The sequence below is a fragment of the Pseudophryne corroboree genome, chromosome 2 (genome assembly GCF_028390025.1).
Source record: "Pseudophryne corroboree isolate aPseCor3 chromosome 2, aPseCor3.hap2, whole genome shotgun sequence".
NCBI classification, from domain to species: domain Eukaryota; kingdom Metazoa; phylum Chordata; class Amphibia; order Anura; family Myobatrachidae; genus Pseudophryne; species Pseudophryne corroboree.
Genome location: NC_086445.1, coordinates 80209511 through 80226785, shown reverse-complemented (window position 1 = coordinate 80226785; position 17275 = coordinate 80209511). Strand labels below are relative to the sequence as shown.

The window sequence follows — 17275 nt, the reverse complement described above, 5'->3', positions numbered from 1 at the left end:
TTGGGGACGGTCTCTCGGACCTCGTATCCACAGCAACAGCTGGGAAGTCAACTTTTTTACCTCAGGTTCCCTCACAGCCTAAGAAAGCACCGTATTATCATGTACAGTCCTTTCGGCCTCAGAAAGGCAAGCGGGTCAGAGGCGCATCCTTTCTGCCCAGAGGCAGGGGTAGAGGAAAGAAGCTGCACCAGGCAGCCAGTTCCCAGGAACAAAAATCCTCCCCCGCTTCCACTAAGTCCACCGCATGACGCTGGGGCTCCACAGGCGGAGCCAGGTGCGGTGGGGGCGCGTCTCCGAAACTTCAGCAACCAGTGGGTTCGCTCACAGGTGGATCTCTGGGCTGTACAAATTGTATCTCAGGGATACAAGCTGGAGTTAGAGGCGACTCCCCCTCGCCGTTACCTCAAATCAGCCTTGCCAGCTGCTCCCAGGGAAAGGGAGGTAGTACTGGCGGCAATTCACAAGCTGTACCTCCAGCAGGTGATAATCAAGGTTCCCCTCCTTCAACAGGGACGGGGTTACTTTTCCACAATGTTTGTGGTACCGAAACCAGACTGTTCGGTGAGACCTATTCTGAATTTAAAATCCTTGAACACTTATATAAGGAAGTTCAAGTTCAAAACGGAATCGCTCACGGCGGTTATTGCAAGCCTGGAAGAGGGGGATTTTATGGTGTCGCTGGACATCAAGGATGCTTACTTGCATGTCCCCATTTACCCACCTCACCAGGAGTACCTCAGGTTTGTGGTACAGGATTGTCATTACCAATTCCAGACGTTGCCGTTTGGTCTGTCCACGGCACCGAGAGTATTTACCAAGGTAATGGCCGAAATGATGATACTCCTTCGGAAGAAGGGAGTTATAATTATCCCGTACTTGGACGATCTCCTTATAAAGGCGAGGTCCAGAGAGCAGTTGTTAGTCAGCGTAGCACTCTCTCGGGTAGTGTTGCAACAGCACGGCTGGATTCTGAATATCCCAAAGTCGCAGCTGATTCCTGCGACGCGTCTGATTTTCCTGGGCATGATTCTGGACACAGAAGAAGGTGTTTCTCCCGGTGGAGAAGGCCCAGGAATTGTCATCTCTGGTCAGGGACCTCCTGAAACCAAAACAGGTGTCGGTGCATCACTGCACGCGAGTCCTGGACGATGGTGGCTTCTTACGAAGCAATTCCCTTCGGCAGGTTCCATGCAAGGATCTTTCAGTGGGATCTGTTAGACAAATGGTCCGGATCGCATCTTCAGATGCATCGGTTGATCACCCTGTCCCCAAGGGCCAGGGTGTCTCTGCTGTGTTGGCTGCAGAGTGCTCATCTTCTCGAGGGCCGCAGATTCGGCATACAGGACTGGGTCCTGGTGACCACGGATGCAAGCCTCCGAGGATGGGGGGCAGTCACTCAGGGAAGGAACTTCCAAGGACAGTGGTCGAGTCAGGAGACTTCACTACACATAAATATACTGGAACTAAGGGCCATTTACAACGCCCTGAGTCAAGCAGAGCCCCTGCTTCAAAACCAACCAGTGCTGATTCAATCAGACAACATTACCGCGGTCGCCCATGTAAACCGCCAGGGCTGCACAAGAAGCAGGATGGCGATGGCAGAAGCCACAAGGATTCTTCGATGGGCGGAGAATCACGTGCTAGCACTGTCAGCAGTGTTCATTCCGGGAGTGGACAACTGGGAAGCAGATTTCCTCAGCAGGCACGACCTCCACCCGGGAGAGTGGGGACTTCATCCAGAAGTCTACACGCAGATTGTAAACCGTTGGGAACGGCCACAGGTGGACATGATGGCGACCCGCCTCAACAAAAAGCTAAAAAAATATTGCGCCAGGTCAAGGGACCCTCAGGCGATAGCTGTGGACGCACTAGTGACACCGTGGGTGTACCAGTCGGTTTATGTGTTCCCTCCTCTTCCTCTCATACCCAAGGTACTGAGGATAGTAAGAAAGAGAGGAGTAAGAACTATACTCATCGTTACGGATTGGCCAAGAAGAACTTGGTACCCAGAACTACAAGAAATGATCTCAGAGGACCCATGGCCTCTGCCTCTCAGACAGGATCTGTTACAGCAGGGGCCCTGTCTGTTCCAAGACTTACCGCGGCTGCGTTTGACGGCATGGCGGTTGAACGCCGGATCCTAGCGGAAAAGGGCATTCCGGATGAAGTTATTCCTACGCTGATAAAGGCTAGGAAAGACGTGACAGCAAAACATTATCACCGTATATGGCGAAAATATGTTGCTTGGTGTGAGGCCAGGAAGGCCCCTACAGAGGAATTCCAGCTGGGTCGATTCCTGCACTTCCTACAGTCAGGAGTGACTATGGGCCTAAAATTAGGATCCATAAAGGTCCAGATTTCGGCCCTATCTATTTTCTTTCAAAAAGAACTGGCTTCACTGCCTGAAGTTCAGACGTTTGTTAAGGGAGTGCTGCATATTCAGCACCCTTTTGTGCCTCCAGTGGCACCTTGGGATCTTAACGTTGTGTTGGATTTCCTGAAATCCCACTGGTTTGAACCACTTAAGACCGTGGAACTAAAGTATCTCACGTGGAAAGTGGTCATGCTGTTGGCCTTGGCTTCAGCTAGGCGTGTGTCAGAATTGGCGGCTTTGTCATGTAAAAGCCCGTATCTGATCTTCCATATGGACAGGGCAGAATTGAGGACTCGTCCCCAATTTCTCCCAAAGGTGGTATCAGCGTTTCATGTGAACCAACCTATTGTGGTGCCTGCGGCTACTCGGGACTTGGAGGCTTCCAAGTTGCTGGACGTAGTCAGGGCTTTGAAAATCTGTGTAGCCAGGACGACTGGAGTCAGGAAAACTGACTCGCTGTTTATCCTGCATGCACCCAACAAACTGGGTGCTCCGGCTTCAAAGCAAACTATTGCGCGCTGGATCTGTAACACGATTCAGCAAGCTCATTCTGCAGCAGGGTTGCCGCATCCAAAATCGGTAAAAGCCCATTCCACAAGGAAGGTGGGCTCTTCTTGGGCGGCTGCCCGAGGGGTCTCGGCTTTACAGCTTTGCCGAGCTGCTACTTGGTCGGGTTCACACACATTTGCTAAGTTCTACAAGTTTGATACCCTGGCTGAGGAGGACCTTGCCTTTGCTCATTCGGTGCTGCAGAGTCATCCGCACTCTCCCGCTCGTTTGGGGGCTTTGGTATAATTCCCATGGTCCTTACAGAGTTCCCAGCATCCACTAGGACGTCAGAGAAAATAAGCATTTACTCACCGGTAATTCTATTTCTCGTAGTCCGTAGTGGATGCTGGGCGCCCGTCCCAAGTGCGGACTCTCTGCAATACATGTATATAGTTATTGCTTAACTAAAGGGTTATTGTTATGAGCCATCTGTTACTGAGGCTCAGTTGTTGTTCATACTGTTAACTGGGTATGGTTATCACAAGTTGTACAGTGTGATTGGTGTGGCTGGTATGAGTCTTACCCTGGATTCCAAATCCTTTCCTTGTTGTGTCAGCTCTTCCGGGCACAGTTTCCTTAACTGAGGTCTGGAGGAGGGGCATAGAGGGAGGAGCCAGTGCACACCAGATAGTACCTAATCTTTCTTTTAGAGTGCCCAGTCTCCTGCGGAGCCCGTCTATTCCCCATGGTCCTTACGGAGTTCCCAGCATCCACTACGGACTACGAGAAATAGAATTACCGGTGAGTAAATTCTTATTTTTTTAGAAATAAATTTTGTGATCAATGTACTGTAGTTCCGCTGAGCAATAACAGACATCTCCACCAGCAAATCCACAGGCAAACGCTAGTGTGTGTGTCTGTATATGTATGTATACATATATATATATATATATATATATATATATTTCTCTTACGTCCTAGAGGATGCTGGGGTCTCCGTAAGGACCATGGGGTATAGACGGGCTCCGCAGGAGATAGAGCACCTAAAAAGAACTTTGACTATGGGTGTGCACTGGCTCCTCCCTCTATGCCCCTCCTCCAGACCTCAGTTAGATCTTGTGCCCAGAGGAGAATGGGTGCACTGCAGAGAGCACTCCAGAGTTTTCTGTTAAAGAAGAATTTTGTTAGGTTTTTTATTTTCAGGGAGTCCTGTTGGCAACAGGCTCCCTGCATCGTGGGACTGAGGAGAGAGAAGCAGAGCTGGCTTGTCAAGTTGGGCACTGTTTCTAAGGCTACTGGACACCATTAGCTCCAGAGGGAGTCGGCACACAGGTCTCACCTGGGGTTCGTCCCGGAGCCGTGCCGCCGTCCTCCTCACAGATGCCGAAGATAGAAGCCGGATGAGAAGGCAGAAGACATCTTAGGCGGCAGAAGACATCAGATCTTCATGAGGTAAGGCGCGCAGCGGTAAGCTGCGCGCCATTGCTCCCAGTCACACACACACAGAGCAGCACTGAAGGGTGCAGGGCGCAGGGGGGGGCGCCCTGGGCAGCAATAAACCTCACATTTGGGCACATACAGATTGATTAGGCTGCGGAGGCAGTAAATCTATGATCCCCCGCCATTTTTAATTGAAAAATCACTGGGACCGAAGCCCGCCGTCGGGTGGGCGGGGCTTGATCCTCAGCACTAACCAGCGCCATTTTCTCCACAGAAGCTGCATGAGGAAAACGCTGGCTCCCTGGTCTCTCCCCTGCTGAACTTCACAGGCTGGAAAAAAGAGGAGGGGGGCATATTAGCGACGCAGTGAGTGGGAATTGGCATATTATATATAGAAAAGCGCTATCTGGTCATATTTTTTCCAGTGTTTTTAAGCGCTGGTGTGTGCTGGCATACTCTCTCTCTGTCTCTCCTTAGGGCCTGGTTGGGGTTTTGTCCCCTTATAGGTTAATCCCTGTGTGTGTGGGGTGTCGGTACGTGTGTGTCGACATGTCTGAGGCGGAAGGCTTCTCCAAGGAGGAGGTGGAGCAAATGAGTGGTGTGTCCCCGTCGGTTGTGCCGACTCCGGTTTGGATGGACATGTGGCATATGTTGAATGCAAGTGTGGCATCTTTACATAAAAGGCTTGATAAGGCTGAATTAGGGGGGACATCAGGGGGTCAATCCTCGGATTGGACCGACTCACAGGGCCCGTCGGGGTCTCAAAAGCGTCCCTTAACACAATACACTACTACCGACACGGATTCTGATTCCAGTGTCGACTACGACGAAGTAAAATTGCACCCTAGGGTGACTAAAACCATTCAGTGTATGATTGTGGCAATAAGGGATCTGTTGCATATTGAGGATGAACCCTCGGTCCCCGACACAAGGGTACACGTGTTTAAGGAAAAGAAACAGATTATTAACTTTCCCACATCTCATCTGAATTAAATGAATTCTTTGGAAAAGCTTGGGACACTCCGGAAAAGAGACCGCAGATCCCCAAAAGAATTTATATGGCATACCCCTTCCCTAAGCAGGACAGGGAGATTTGGGAATCACCCCCCACTGTGGACAAGGCCCTGACGCGCCTGTCCAAGAAAGTGGCGCTACCGTCTCCTGACACAGCGGCCCTTAAGGACCCTGCAGATCGCAGGCAAGAAACTACCGTAAAGTGTATTTATTCTTATACAGGTGCTGTGCTAAGGCCGACAATTGCGTCGGCATGGGTGTGTAGCGCAATTGCAGCTTGGACAGATGAGCTGACAGATCAATTTGATAATATGGATAAGGATACTATATTCTTAACTCTAGCCCATATAAAAGACGCAGTCTTATTTATGAGGGATGCTCAAAGGGACATTGGATTGCTAGCTTCTAGGGCCAATGCCATGTCTATCTCAGCGAGAAGATCCTTATGGACTCGCCAATGGACGGGTGATGCGGATTCCAAAAAACATATGGAAGTACTACCCTATAAGGGTGATGTATTGTTTGGGGATGGGCTGACGGACCTGGTTTCCACAGCTACAGCAGGTAAATCAAATTTTTTACCATATATTCCCCAACAGCAAAAGAAAGTAACACCCTATCAGATGCAGTCCTTTCGGTCGCACAAGTCCAGAAGAGGTCGGGGATCCTCTTTCCTCGCCAGAGATAAGGGCAGAGGCAAAAGAGCACCTGCTTCGGCAGGTGCCCAGGAACAAAAGTCCTCCCCGGCTGCTCCAAAACCCACAGCATGACGCTGGGGCTCCCCTGAGGGAGTCCGCACCGGTGGGGGCACGTCTTCGACTTTTCAGTCAGGCCTGGGTCAGTTCGGACCTGAATCCCTGGGTGTTGGACTTAGTTTCCCAGGGTTACAAATTGGAATTCGAGGAGGTGCCCCCGCGCCGATTTTTCAAATCGGCCCTACCAGCTTCCACATCGGAAAGGGATATAGTGTTAGCTGCAATTCAGACGCTGTGTATACAGCAAGTGATAATCAAGGTTCCCCTGCACCAGCAGGGAAGAGGTTACTACTCAACCCTATTTGTGGTCCCGAAACCGGACGGTTCGGTCAGACCTATTTTGAATCTGAAATCCCTAAACCTGTACATAAAAAGATTCAAATTCAAAATGGAATCTCTCAGAGCGATAATAGCCAATATGGAGGAGGGGGAGTTTATAGTGTCTCTGGACATAAAGGATGCGTACCTTCATGTCCCCATATATGCCCCCCATCAGGAATACCTGAGATTCGCTGTACAGGATTGTCATTACCAATTTCAGACGTTGCCGTTTGGACTCTCCACGGCCCCGAGGATTTTCACCAAGATAATGGCGGAAATGATGGTGGTCCTGCGCAAGCATGGAGTCACAATTATCCCATACTTGGACGATCTCCTGATAAAAGCGAGATCAAGGGAGAAATTGCTGAGCAGTGTGGCGCTCTCTTTGAGAGTGCTCCAGCAACACGGTTGGATTCTATATCTACCGAAGTCACAGTTGATTCCGACAACTCGACTACCGTTCCTAGGTATGATACTGGATACGGAACAAATGAAGGTCTTCCTCCCAATAGAGAAAGCCCAGGACATCCAGAACATGGTCAGAGACCTGCTAAAACTGAAAAGGGTGTCAGTTCACCAATGCACTCGAGTTCTGGGAAAAATGGTGGCGGCCTACGAGGCCATTCCCTTCCGGAAGGTTCCATGCAAGGACTTTTCAATGGGACCTTCTGGACAAGTGGTCCGGGTCCCATCTGCACTTATATCGGAAAATAACTCTGTCCCCAGGGGCCAGAGTGTCCCTCCTGTGGTGGTTGCAAAGTGCTCACCTCCTGGACGGTCGCAGGTTCGGAATTCAGGATTGGATCCTGGTTACCACGGACGCGAGCCTCCGAGGATGGGGAGCGGTCACACAGGGAGAAAATTTTCAGGGTGTTTGGTCAGACCAGGAGTCCTGTCTACACATCAATGTGTTGGAACTCAGGGCCATTTACAACGGCCTTCGACAAGCAGAGAGTCTTCTTCGAAACCTACCGGTTCTGATTCAATCAGACAATGTCACAGCAGTGGCTCATGTGAACTGCCAAGGCGGGACAAGAAGCAGAGTCGCGATGGCGGAAGCCACAAGGATCCTTCGCTGGGCGGAAAATCATGTAAGCGCTCTGTCGGCTGTCTTCATTCCGGGAGTGGACAACTGGGAAGCAGACTTCCTCAGCAGACACGATCTCCATCCAGGAGAGTGGGGACTTCATCAAGAAGTCTTTGCAGACGTAACGCGTCTTTGGGGAACTCCTCAAATAGACATGATGGCGTCACGCCTCAACAAAAGCTTCAAAGGTATTGTGCCAGGTCTCGGGACCCTCAGGCAGTAGCAGTAGACGCGCTGGTAACACCGTGGGTGTTCAAATCGGTCTACATGTTTCCTCCTCTTCCTCTCATCACAAAAGTGTTGAGGATCATAAGACGAAGAAGAGTACAGACGATACTCGTTGTCCCAGACTGGGCTCGAAGGGCCTGGTACTCGGATCTACAAGAGATGCTCACAGGAGATCCCTGGCCTCTTCCTCTCAGGGAAGACCTGTTGCAACAGGGGCCCTGTGTATTTCAAGACTTACCGCGGTTACTTTTGACGGCATGGCGATTGAACGCCGAATCCTAGCGAAAAAGGGGATTCCGGAAGAGGTCATCCCTACTTTAATAAAGGCTAGGAAGGAGGTGACGGTAAAACATTATCACCGTATCTGGCGAAAGTATGTGTCTTGGTGTGAGTCCAAGAATGCGCCTATGGAAGATTTTCATCTGGGTCGTTTTCTCCACTTCCTACAGACAGGAGTGGATATGGGCCTGAAATTAGGCTCTGTTAAGGTACAGATTTCGGCCCTCTCGATTTTCTTTCAGAAGGAATTGGCTTTTCTTCCAGAAGTCCAGACGTTTGTAAAGGGAGTGCTGCACATCCAGCCCCCTTTTGTGCCTCCAGTGGTACCATAGGACCTGAACGTGGTGTTGCAGTTCTTAAAATCACACTGGTTTGAACCGCTTACCAAGGTTGAGTTGAAATTTCTTACCTGGAAGGTGGTCATGCTGTTGGCCTTGGCATCAGCAAGGCGAGTGTCTGAATTGGCGGCTTTGTCACACAAGAGCCCCTACTTGATTTTTCAGGTGGATCGAGCTGAATTGAGGACACGTCCGCAATTTTTGCCTAAAGTGGTTTCTTCATTCCATATGAATCAACCTATTGTGGTGCCTGTGTCTACAAGTGACCTGGAGGATTCCAGATACCTGGATGTAGTCAGGGCCTTAAAGCTTTATGTAGCCAGAACGGCTAAAATTAGGAAAACAGAGGCTCTGTTTGTCCTGTATGCTGCTAATAAGATTGGCGCACCTACTTCGAAGCAGACTATTGCTCGCTGGATCTGTAATACGATTCAGCAGGCTCATTCTACGGCTGGATTGCCGGTACCAAATTCGGTTAAGACCCATTCCACTAGGAAGGTGGGCTCTTCTTGGGCGGCTGCCCGGGGCGTCTCGGCATTACAGCTTTGCCGAGCGGCGACGTGGTCGGGGTCAAATACTTTTGCTAAATTCTACAAGTTTGATACCCTGGCTGATGAGGACCTAGCGTTTGCTCAGTCGGTGCTGCAGAGTCATACGCACTCTCCCGCCCGATTGGATGCTTTGGTATAAACCCCATGGTCCTTACGGAGTCCCCAGCATCCTCTAGGACGTAAGACAAAATAAGATTTTAAACCTACCAGTAAATCTATTTCTCCTAGTCCGTAGAGGATGCTGGGCGCCCGTCCCAGTGCAGAAACTCTGCAAGACTTGTATATAGTTGTTGCTTACATAAGGGTTATGTTACAGTTGGAATAGGTCTTGGACCGTTACTGTCGTTAGTTCATACTGTTAACTGGTTATGTATGTTCCAGGTTACATGGTATGATTGGTGTGGGCTGGTATGAATCTTGCCCTTGGATTGCTAAATCCTGCCTTGTATTGTCCATCTCCTCTGGGCACAGTTCTCTAACTGAGGTCTGGAGGAGGGGCATAGAGGGAGGAGCCAGTGCACACCCATAGTCAACGTTCTTTCTAGGTGCCCTATCTCCTGCGGAGCCCGTCTATACCCCATGGTCCTTACGGAGTCCCCAGCATCCTCTACGGACTAGGAGAAATAGATTTACCGGTAGGTTTAAAATCTTATATATATATATATATATATATATATATACACACACATATATATATATATATATATATATATATATATATATATATATAAACACAATAGGCAAGAACCCACAGCACTCATACATCCGCGGTGCCAGTGTTATTGTGACCACATTATTTAAATTAAAAAAATCATACAAATTCAGCACTCACCTAATATTATCTCTTCAAACTGTAATTCATCTGAATTCAGGGAATGTTAGTTCCAAAATATTGGAATAGTTTGTTAAGCTGACCAGCCCCTCCACGGCCATTCCCATTAGCAGTAATATTTCTGCATTCAAGTGCCACGTGCATCAGTGGTAGGTTCATGGTTGTTTTCAGGGAAAGCAGAGGGCTGTGAGGTCCAACATCTGGATAATTGGAATAAGATCCTTAAAACCGCGGATGGTTTTTTAAAACGGCGACCATGTACAAGGCAAAACCATGTTGTGTAAATGATTGCCGCTTTAAAAAAAACTTTTGAGTTCTGCTTGGAACAAGCACCTCCAGCCAACTCGGACTTCATTACATCAGGTCCGATGCAGCCTCTGACCTCATACCAGGCGATATTTTTGTATATATTGCTAACACTTGCTGTATTAAGGTTTATAAAGGAATCTATGTATAATAAAAGATAAAGCACCGCACACCAGTGTTCTTTGCCAAAACCTTTTCATTCTTGCAAACAAAACCAGTGGCTGTTCTCATTGGGGATCATTCCGAGATGTTCGTAGCTGTGCTAAATTTAGCACAGCTACGATCATTCACACTGACATGCACAGCATGTCAGTTCCATTCCCCCCGCAGAAGTGCAAAGGTTGCACTTCAAGAGTAGCTCCCGACCAGCGCAGCTTTAGCGTGCTGGCCGGGAGCTACTCATTGCTCCCCGGCCCGCAGCGGCTGCGTGTGACGTAACGCAGCCGCTGCGGCCCGCTTCCCGTTCGGTCTGGCCACGCCTGCGTTGGCCGGACCACGCCCACGAAACGGCGGCCAAATGCCGCCGTTCCGCCCCCGCCCAGCGACTGCCTCTGCCTGTCAATCAGGCAGATGCGGCCGTAGCGGCTCACCGGCCTTCCATCGTCTGGCATGCCCCAGCGCATGCGCAGTTCTGACCCGATCACACCGCTGTGATAAACTGCAGCATGCGATCGGGTCAGAATGACTCCCATTGTGCAGTATGCAATGTGTCCATAACACAACACAATAATGATTTTATTGACCAAAGTGGCAGACAGGAAGTCCGCGAACCTTACACCTTTAGGCTGCACTGGCACAGATGCTTTTCAGGGGGTGGTATTCCGTATGCCGGCTGTGGGGATCCCGGCGCTCAGTATACCGGCGCTGGAATCCCGACACCCGGCATACCGATACCTATTCTCCCTCTTGGGGTTCCACGACCCCCCTGGGGGGAGAATAAATAGCGTAGCGCGCCACCGTACCTGCAGCGTGGTGAGCGCAGCGAGCGCGCAAGGGGCTCATTTGCGCTCGCCCAGCTGTCAGTATGCCGGTGATCCGGATCCCGGCGCCGGTATGCCGGCTGCCGGCATGCCATACTACACCCCTTATCAGGATGTACAGCCAGTTTCTGGTTGGTGGATCGCAAAATATGAATTTTACACACTTCACTCCATGCCGATGAAAGAAGTGCCCAAGTGTGCAAAGTCCCGAGGAGTCCACGCTCAGAACTATCCTGTCTTTTGGTCCAAGGTTCCTTAGCCAAATCTGGAGATATCTGTACATTGATCTCTCAGGACATTTGTTCCTTTCACGTCCTGTGTCTGCAATGCCTGCAATTAATTGAATTATTGTGATAGGATCACTATATGGCATTGCAATCATTCCGGCACCATTACTCCCTGGTATAGAATGCACAGACCTCTAAAATATTAAAATGTTCTCTGTGGATGCAATTTACCAATGGTTGCTCCAAACAAGCACCTTCTTCTTTTGTGCAGAGCCCACGTGCAGCAGATGTTCTCCCCCCCCCCCCCCCCCCCCCCCCCATTCCCTGCGAGTAAAAACAGATGAGCCAGCGATGGGCCTCCTTGATGCGGGACAGAGTCTCTCCAGTCTGTAACAGCGCAGAATGAGTAGGAACAGTTTTTCATTAGTGCCTTGATTGAAATTTAGTCTGATCACAATGGAGTCGTCGCCAGCTCAGTTAATTACTTCAGATTTCACAGTGTTGACCGGACAGAATGGACTGGGAGACAATATGCAATGTCAGTGTGTAATTAGAGTTGACAAAACTTGAGTTTAGGCAATAGAAGACTTGTTCTCTCATGTTCAGCCAAAATACTGTCCCTGTGTGTGCTTCATTTGAATACGGGGATCAAGGGTCTGTCTTTTCTATAGCTGAGATGCGGTATAATGCTATGTCGTCATGGCCGCCTTCTGTAGGGAAGGGGGGGGGGGGGGGGGGGGTCACCAGAGATTTACTACCCTTGTCTAGAGATGTGCAGAACATTAGGCAACACTGTTCTGATTCAGGTGCAAATGTCTGATGGTTTTAGTTGTGCGCATGTGCCAGAGCCGCAATGCGCATGTGCCGCAATGGCCTTGAGACTGCAAGCTCAGTGTGCATCTAGATACAGGTTGAATGACAGATTGTCAGCGTTTGGTGTCGGTGGCGTGGAGTGTGGGGGAGAAAACAGGGACGTGTTGCCTCCATGTTGGGAGTGTGCCGAACCAGCAACTGCGTCTTCCAGTACAAATTCACTGGCCTTGGCAGCTTAGTTGTACTGGACATTCTGAGTGACCTTTGGGATGTTTGTAAACAAAACAACAAAAGCAGGGGTAGCAAATACTGTATATTTATTGGTTTTGCATGCAGGGTAAATATTGGCTGCTTTTGCATGTAGCCCGCAAATGTGAGACAGCTTTATTTGTACACTGCAATTTAGATTTCAGTTTGAACAGGCCCCATCAAATTGAACACTCTCTGCACGCGATACATCTGCCCCACCTGCAGTTCACCATGGTTTTGCCCAGTTGCTTGCTTTTTTGCTTTACTTAAAAACATGAATCAGGCCTTATAAATGAACTAAGATGTAACAGTGAGCAAAAAGTAGCACAATGTAGGAAAAAAATATCAAACCTGAGGAAAAAAATGTGCAGTATTGTGTAAAATGGAAAAAAGACGATATGAATGACCCACGCAATGCATTATGCCTTATCTGTGGCTTATTCCAAAGGCTTTATAACAACAAAAAATCTAATCCTAAGTACCTAATACACTATTGGGTGGTGCATCTAACAGCTTGCAGCTTGCATGCTTCGGCCAGATTCCAGCGAGTGCCCAATGATTGTGGCATGCACATGGGGTGTTACAATGCACTGCCAATCATTATGCCCCTCCCCCCACTGCACAATGACACCACGTATTGGGGGTGGGTCTGTGATTAATTTATTTGGCGCAAATCTTGCTATCAAGCCCCCTTTGCGTTATATAGTGAATCGTGGCGTTGCTTAGCAGGGGGCACAGCCATGATGACGCGAGTCTCGTCACCACACTTGCCATTTGGACTTTTAGAGGGAAAAAAACAGTCCACGTGTACTTATATGTAAATCTTTCCTGCAAATGATTTTCTACAGGTACTCCGTTTCCATCTTGTCTGCGTTTCATTCTCTTCACGTTGGTTTTGTCATTTCTACAGCTATGAGTAAGAGAGGTCAGCGCAGTACCAGCGCTAAACTCATGTCGGTCCTTCTCCGTCTGTGAATCATTCCTTACTTCCTTTTCCCCTGCCGAGCCTTCAGCAGGAGTGTAACTTGGATGTAGCTTTTCAGTACCACCTCAGAAAGCTGTGTCCAGCTACCCAGGGGTCTGGCTAAGTGCTGGTTATTGCTGATGTTCACCAGCCGGCGCTCATGGAAAAACAGGGGCCCTGTAGTCACCTACACATCTGCCGCTCTCATTGTTTGTGTATTTCCCTTAGGTTGACGCCTGAAGTGAGCTGGCCCAGGGCCCAGATTCCATGGAAGGATCCTGATAGTAACCGTTCTGTTCTCTATTTTATCCCTTTTCCAGACAAAGAGCACTTGAAGGAGATGGAGGGGCTGGAGCGGGAGCTGGCAGCTCTCCGCACAACCAATGAAGATCAGAGGAGGCACATTGAAATCTTAGACCAGGCTTTGAATAATGCCCAGGCCAAAGTAGTCAAACTGGAAGAAGAGGTGAGTTTGGGACAGACTTTGTTTTCGACACATATGGCTCTAGATCCCTTTGCCCAGGTGCAGGCGGCCATATATAATTTAATATTTTGATGCCACCTTAGTCTGGTCAGCATTTGCCAATATTCCCTAGGGGAATTGGTCCAACAAAAAAGATTATTAGGGCGCCGTTTGTGAGGTTGCTGGTTTAGAGTCCATACAATCATTAATTATGTTTGTGTAAGCCTCAAGGAGACTGAATTATTTCCCAGGATGTCAGTATCTTCTGTCAGTGTTATTCTTATATATAGGTAATGGAGATCATTCTGTAATTCCTTTCCCTGCTCTGTGGCAGCTCCAGCTGACTGCTTGTATCTTGTCTCCTAGCTGCGTAAGAAGCAGGTTTACGTGGAGGAAGTGGAGAAGCTGCAGCAGGCTCTGACCCAGCTGCAGGCGGCCGGCGAGAAGAGAGAACAGCTGGAGCGGCGGCTGCGTACGAGACTAGAGAGTGAACTGGAGTCTCTGAGAATGCAGCAGGTAAGTGGAGGCTGCGTGTTGGGGTAATGTGACATTGCAGTAAGATCTCAGCAGCAAGTTTATCACACAGCTGTAAAATAAAGACCCATTGCTGACAAGTGATCACTACATTCTCCAATGTCCTAAATGAAAATGGCTCTGTGGCCCACTCTTAAAATTGTTTTTTGTTTTTTTTGCCTTGAGATTTGCTGGCTTGTACCTTCATACGACTTTTTCTTTCACTACACGTATTGCACATCTTGGCTTCGTGGTGTATGCCTCAGCCATGTTTTTATATAATCAGTGAGAGTTGGTTATTTCTCCTTCATCCACTAGGGGCCACTGGAGCGTAGTTACAATGGGGAAATAGTAGGCAGTAAATGGGAGCTGGCACTTTAAAATTCTCACACTGTGGCTAGCTCCTCCCCTACTATCTCCCCTCCAAGCCAGTCTTAGCTAGTGCCCGATGTGAGCTGGTTCACTTGGGTTTAGCTGAAGAAATTTTTCTTTTTTCTTTATTATTTTCTTTTTCTTTCTTACACACACAGACTGGCAGCTCTGCCACTGCCAGTCTGCACCGCGGGAGCTGCCGGCGGGGTCCCATCGCAGCTGCGTGCGGCTCGGGATGGGCCCCGGCTGAGGGAGACACTGAGCTCTCCTGAGTTGGCGGACACCGCTACGTGCGGCGCGTGTCGGGACCACTCCATCCAGCAGAAGATTCCGGCAGCATGGCAGCGGTGAGTATAAAGGGCCGGACACCGCTGCGTGCGGCGCGTGTCGGGGCCGCTCTGTCGAGCAGTGTAACACCGCTAAGTGCGGCGTGTATCGGGAAGGACAGCGGTGAGTACAATCTCTCCCCTTCCCCCCCCCCCCCCCTCCTTCCATAATTTATTATTTTACACTGTCTGTTTTCAGGTTTGCATATGTGACCCCCTATACCGGAGCGTATAAAGGGCGCATTTGGGGTTTTAGATGGAAGCTTCAGCCTGCTCTGTAAGCGGGCTCAGCGATCTCCACTCCCCGGCCGCAGTATACAGGCAGTCGGTTATGCAGAGCTTATTTTTACACAAAATAAAAAAAGGTTTGAATTGGGCGCCAATAGTGGAGGGGGCGGAGCTAACTCCCGCTCCGTTCGGCGCTAAGCACTCTCCGCTCCCCGGCCGCAGCATACAGGCGGCCGGGGAGATACAGTCGCTTCCCGCTTCATGTGCAGCGGGTTTCATTTTTTAAATTGGCGCCGGAGCGGGGGGGGGGGGGGGGGGGCGGAGCTAACTCCCGCGCTGTAGGCTCAGCGCTCTCCGTCCCCCGGCCGCGGCAGCTGCAGCAGCGCGTACAAGTCCCCGGCTGCTCCAGCAGTGCGTACTCCGGCCCCGGCCACTCCAGTACCTCCGCTCCCTGGCCGTTTCAGTACCTCCGCTCCCCGGCCACTCCGGCACATTTAAAAGGTGAGGCTGACATTCCCGCTTTGCTCAACGGGCTCCCGGCGGCGGCTCCCAGCGCTAGAGGGGGATTTTAGTTTTCTGTGCAGGGAGATAACACATTCCTTCCTGCATGAGAGTCCTCTGCCCGGCATTCCATACAAAAGGCTGTAGAAGGAAGCTGCTAGGGCTCAGTCAGTAAGTCTCCGGACTATGAGGTGGGGGTTCAGGAGATTGAGACCTGGATAGTATATTTATGAATTGATTTAAATTAAGTGAGAGTTATAACATTAGTCTAAGGAGTTAATGACTTTTAATCAGGGAGCCTGCTATATAACAGGAGCTGGGGATCAGCTCATTAAGGATTTAAATCTAGTGTGCAATAACAGTTTTTTCACACAGTATTTATCTACCCTGTTGGGTGTTTGTTTGTGTATATAGATATTTGTATGTGTGCGGGTGTATGTATATATATATATATATTTCGATATATATGCATACAATGCCAGATATAGGGGGTAAAACAAACCACTTCCGCAATGTTTTATAACGACAAAATGCCCCGCCTTGCCACATAACATTTTCACCCATCTTTTCTCACAGGCTGGCCACCATTTTGAAAAGCCAGCGGAACCTCCGAAAACATCTGGTGCACCTTAATTAGCGGTACACTACATACAGGGCGGGGTGTTGCCTTCCCTTTATTATTCCTTGGTGTCACTGGGTACTAATGCTGTTGGCAATTTGGGGAATGTGTATATATAAAACAGTGTGGCTCAGCACACTAATCCCCTAAACACCCAACCACAGAAGGTACGTTGCAGCTCAGTACGCTAGTAGCGGGTATCTCAACAGGGGGACCGGGGTTTTGAATTCCAACAGAGCACAGATAGCTCAGTCAGTAGAACAGCGCACCACTACGGGTTCACTAGAAAGTTTATATGGAATTGTGTAGGTCTCTACACATTATAGTGCAGACCTTACATAGCGCTGTGTTTATTTAACCCACCTTTTCTCCTTTCGTTTGTCTCACCTGGGATAGTCAAAGAATTCCCTCTTAGGTGTGAAGTATGCGGTGGAGCCATCTGCTTAGCCCTCCACGCACCTGCAGGACACTCCTGTTGGAACAGCTCAGGTTACGCAGGTAATGTCACTATTAACCAGAGACCTTGTACGTCATTTCACCTCTCCAGGTTTCTAAAAGAACCTTGCTAGCCTCCCAGATTACACCACTCGGCAGTGGAAAGGCCCCTCGGGGAGGAGGCGAGAGATGCCCAGGATACAGTGGATGTTTGTTTTCGGTGCAATCTCAACCAGTGTCTCAGAATATCCAGGTGCATTATACAGCAGTTTGTCTGATACTGCAGGTAAAGAAGGCGGACACGTCAGACCCATCAGGGTTCGGCGCCGATGATGAAATGGTCCAGTTTCGGATGAGCTGGACAGGCTCCGGTAGGCGGCTTGCAGACACCCGCATACACAATTTCAGGTAAAAAACAATGTTTGTTTTCCTATCTTTTCCCCGCAGAAGGAGGGAAATGGGATCAGAACCTCTCCAAGGTTTACCCTCAATGTATCACCGGTCCAACAAGCGTCCGTTTTCCTGAGGCAACATTGGTCAGGTATCCATCGAAGACACATATACGGCAGCA

The 17275-nt window shown here is 49.5% G+C and overlaps 1 protein-coding gene across 2 annotated transcripts in view; it reads left to right on the top strand.

The window, feature by feature from the left end:
• Window positions 1-17275, top strand: part of AMOTL1 (angiomotin like 1) — a 216611-nt gene that overhangs the window by 164707 nt on the left and 34629 nt on the right. For both annotated transcript variants that reach the window (XM_063951456.1, XM_063951457.1), the window contains 2 exons: window positions 13568-13713; window positions 14077-14226. In XM_063951456.1, coding sequence (XP_063807526.1) covers window positions 13568-13713; window positions 14077-14226 — 296 coding nt within the window. The remainder of the gene's footprint in view (window positions 1-13567; window positions 13714-14076; window positions 14227-17275) is intronic.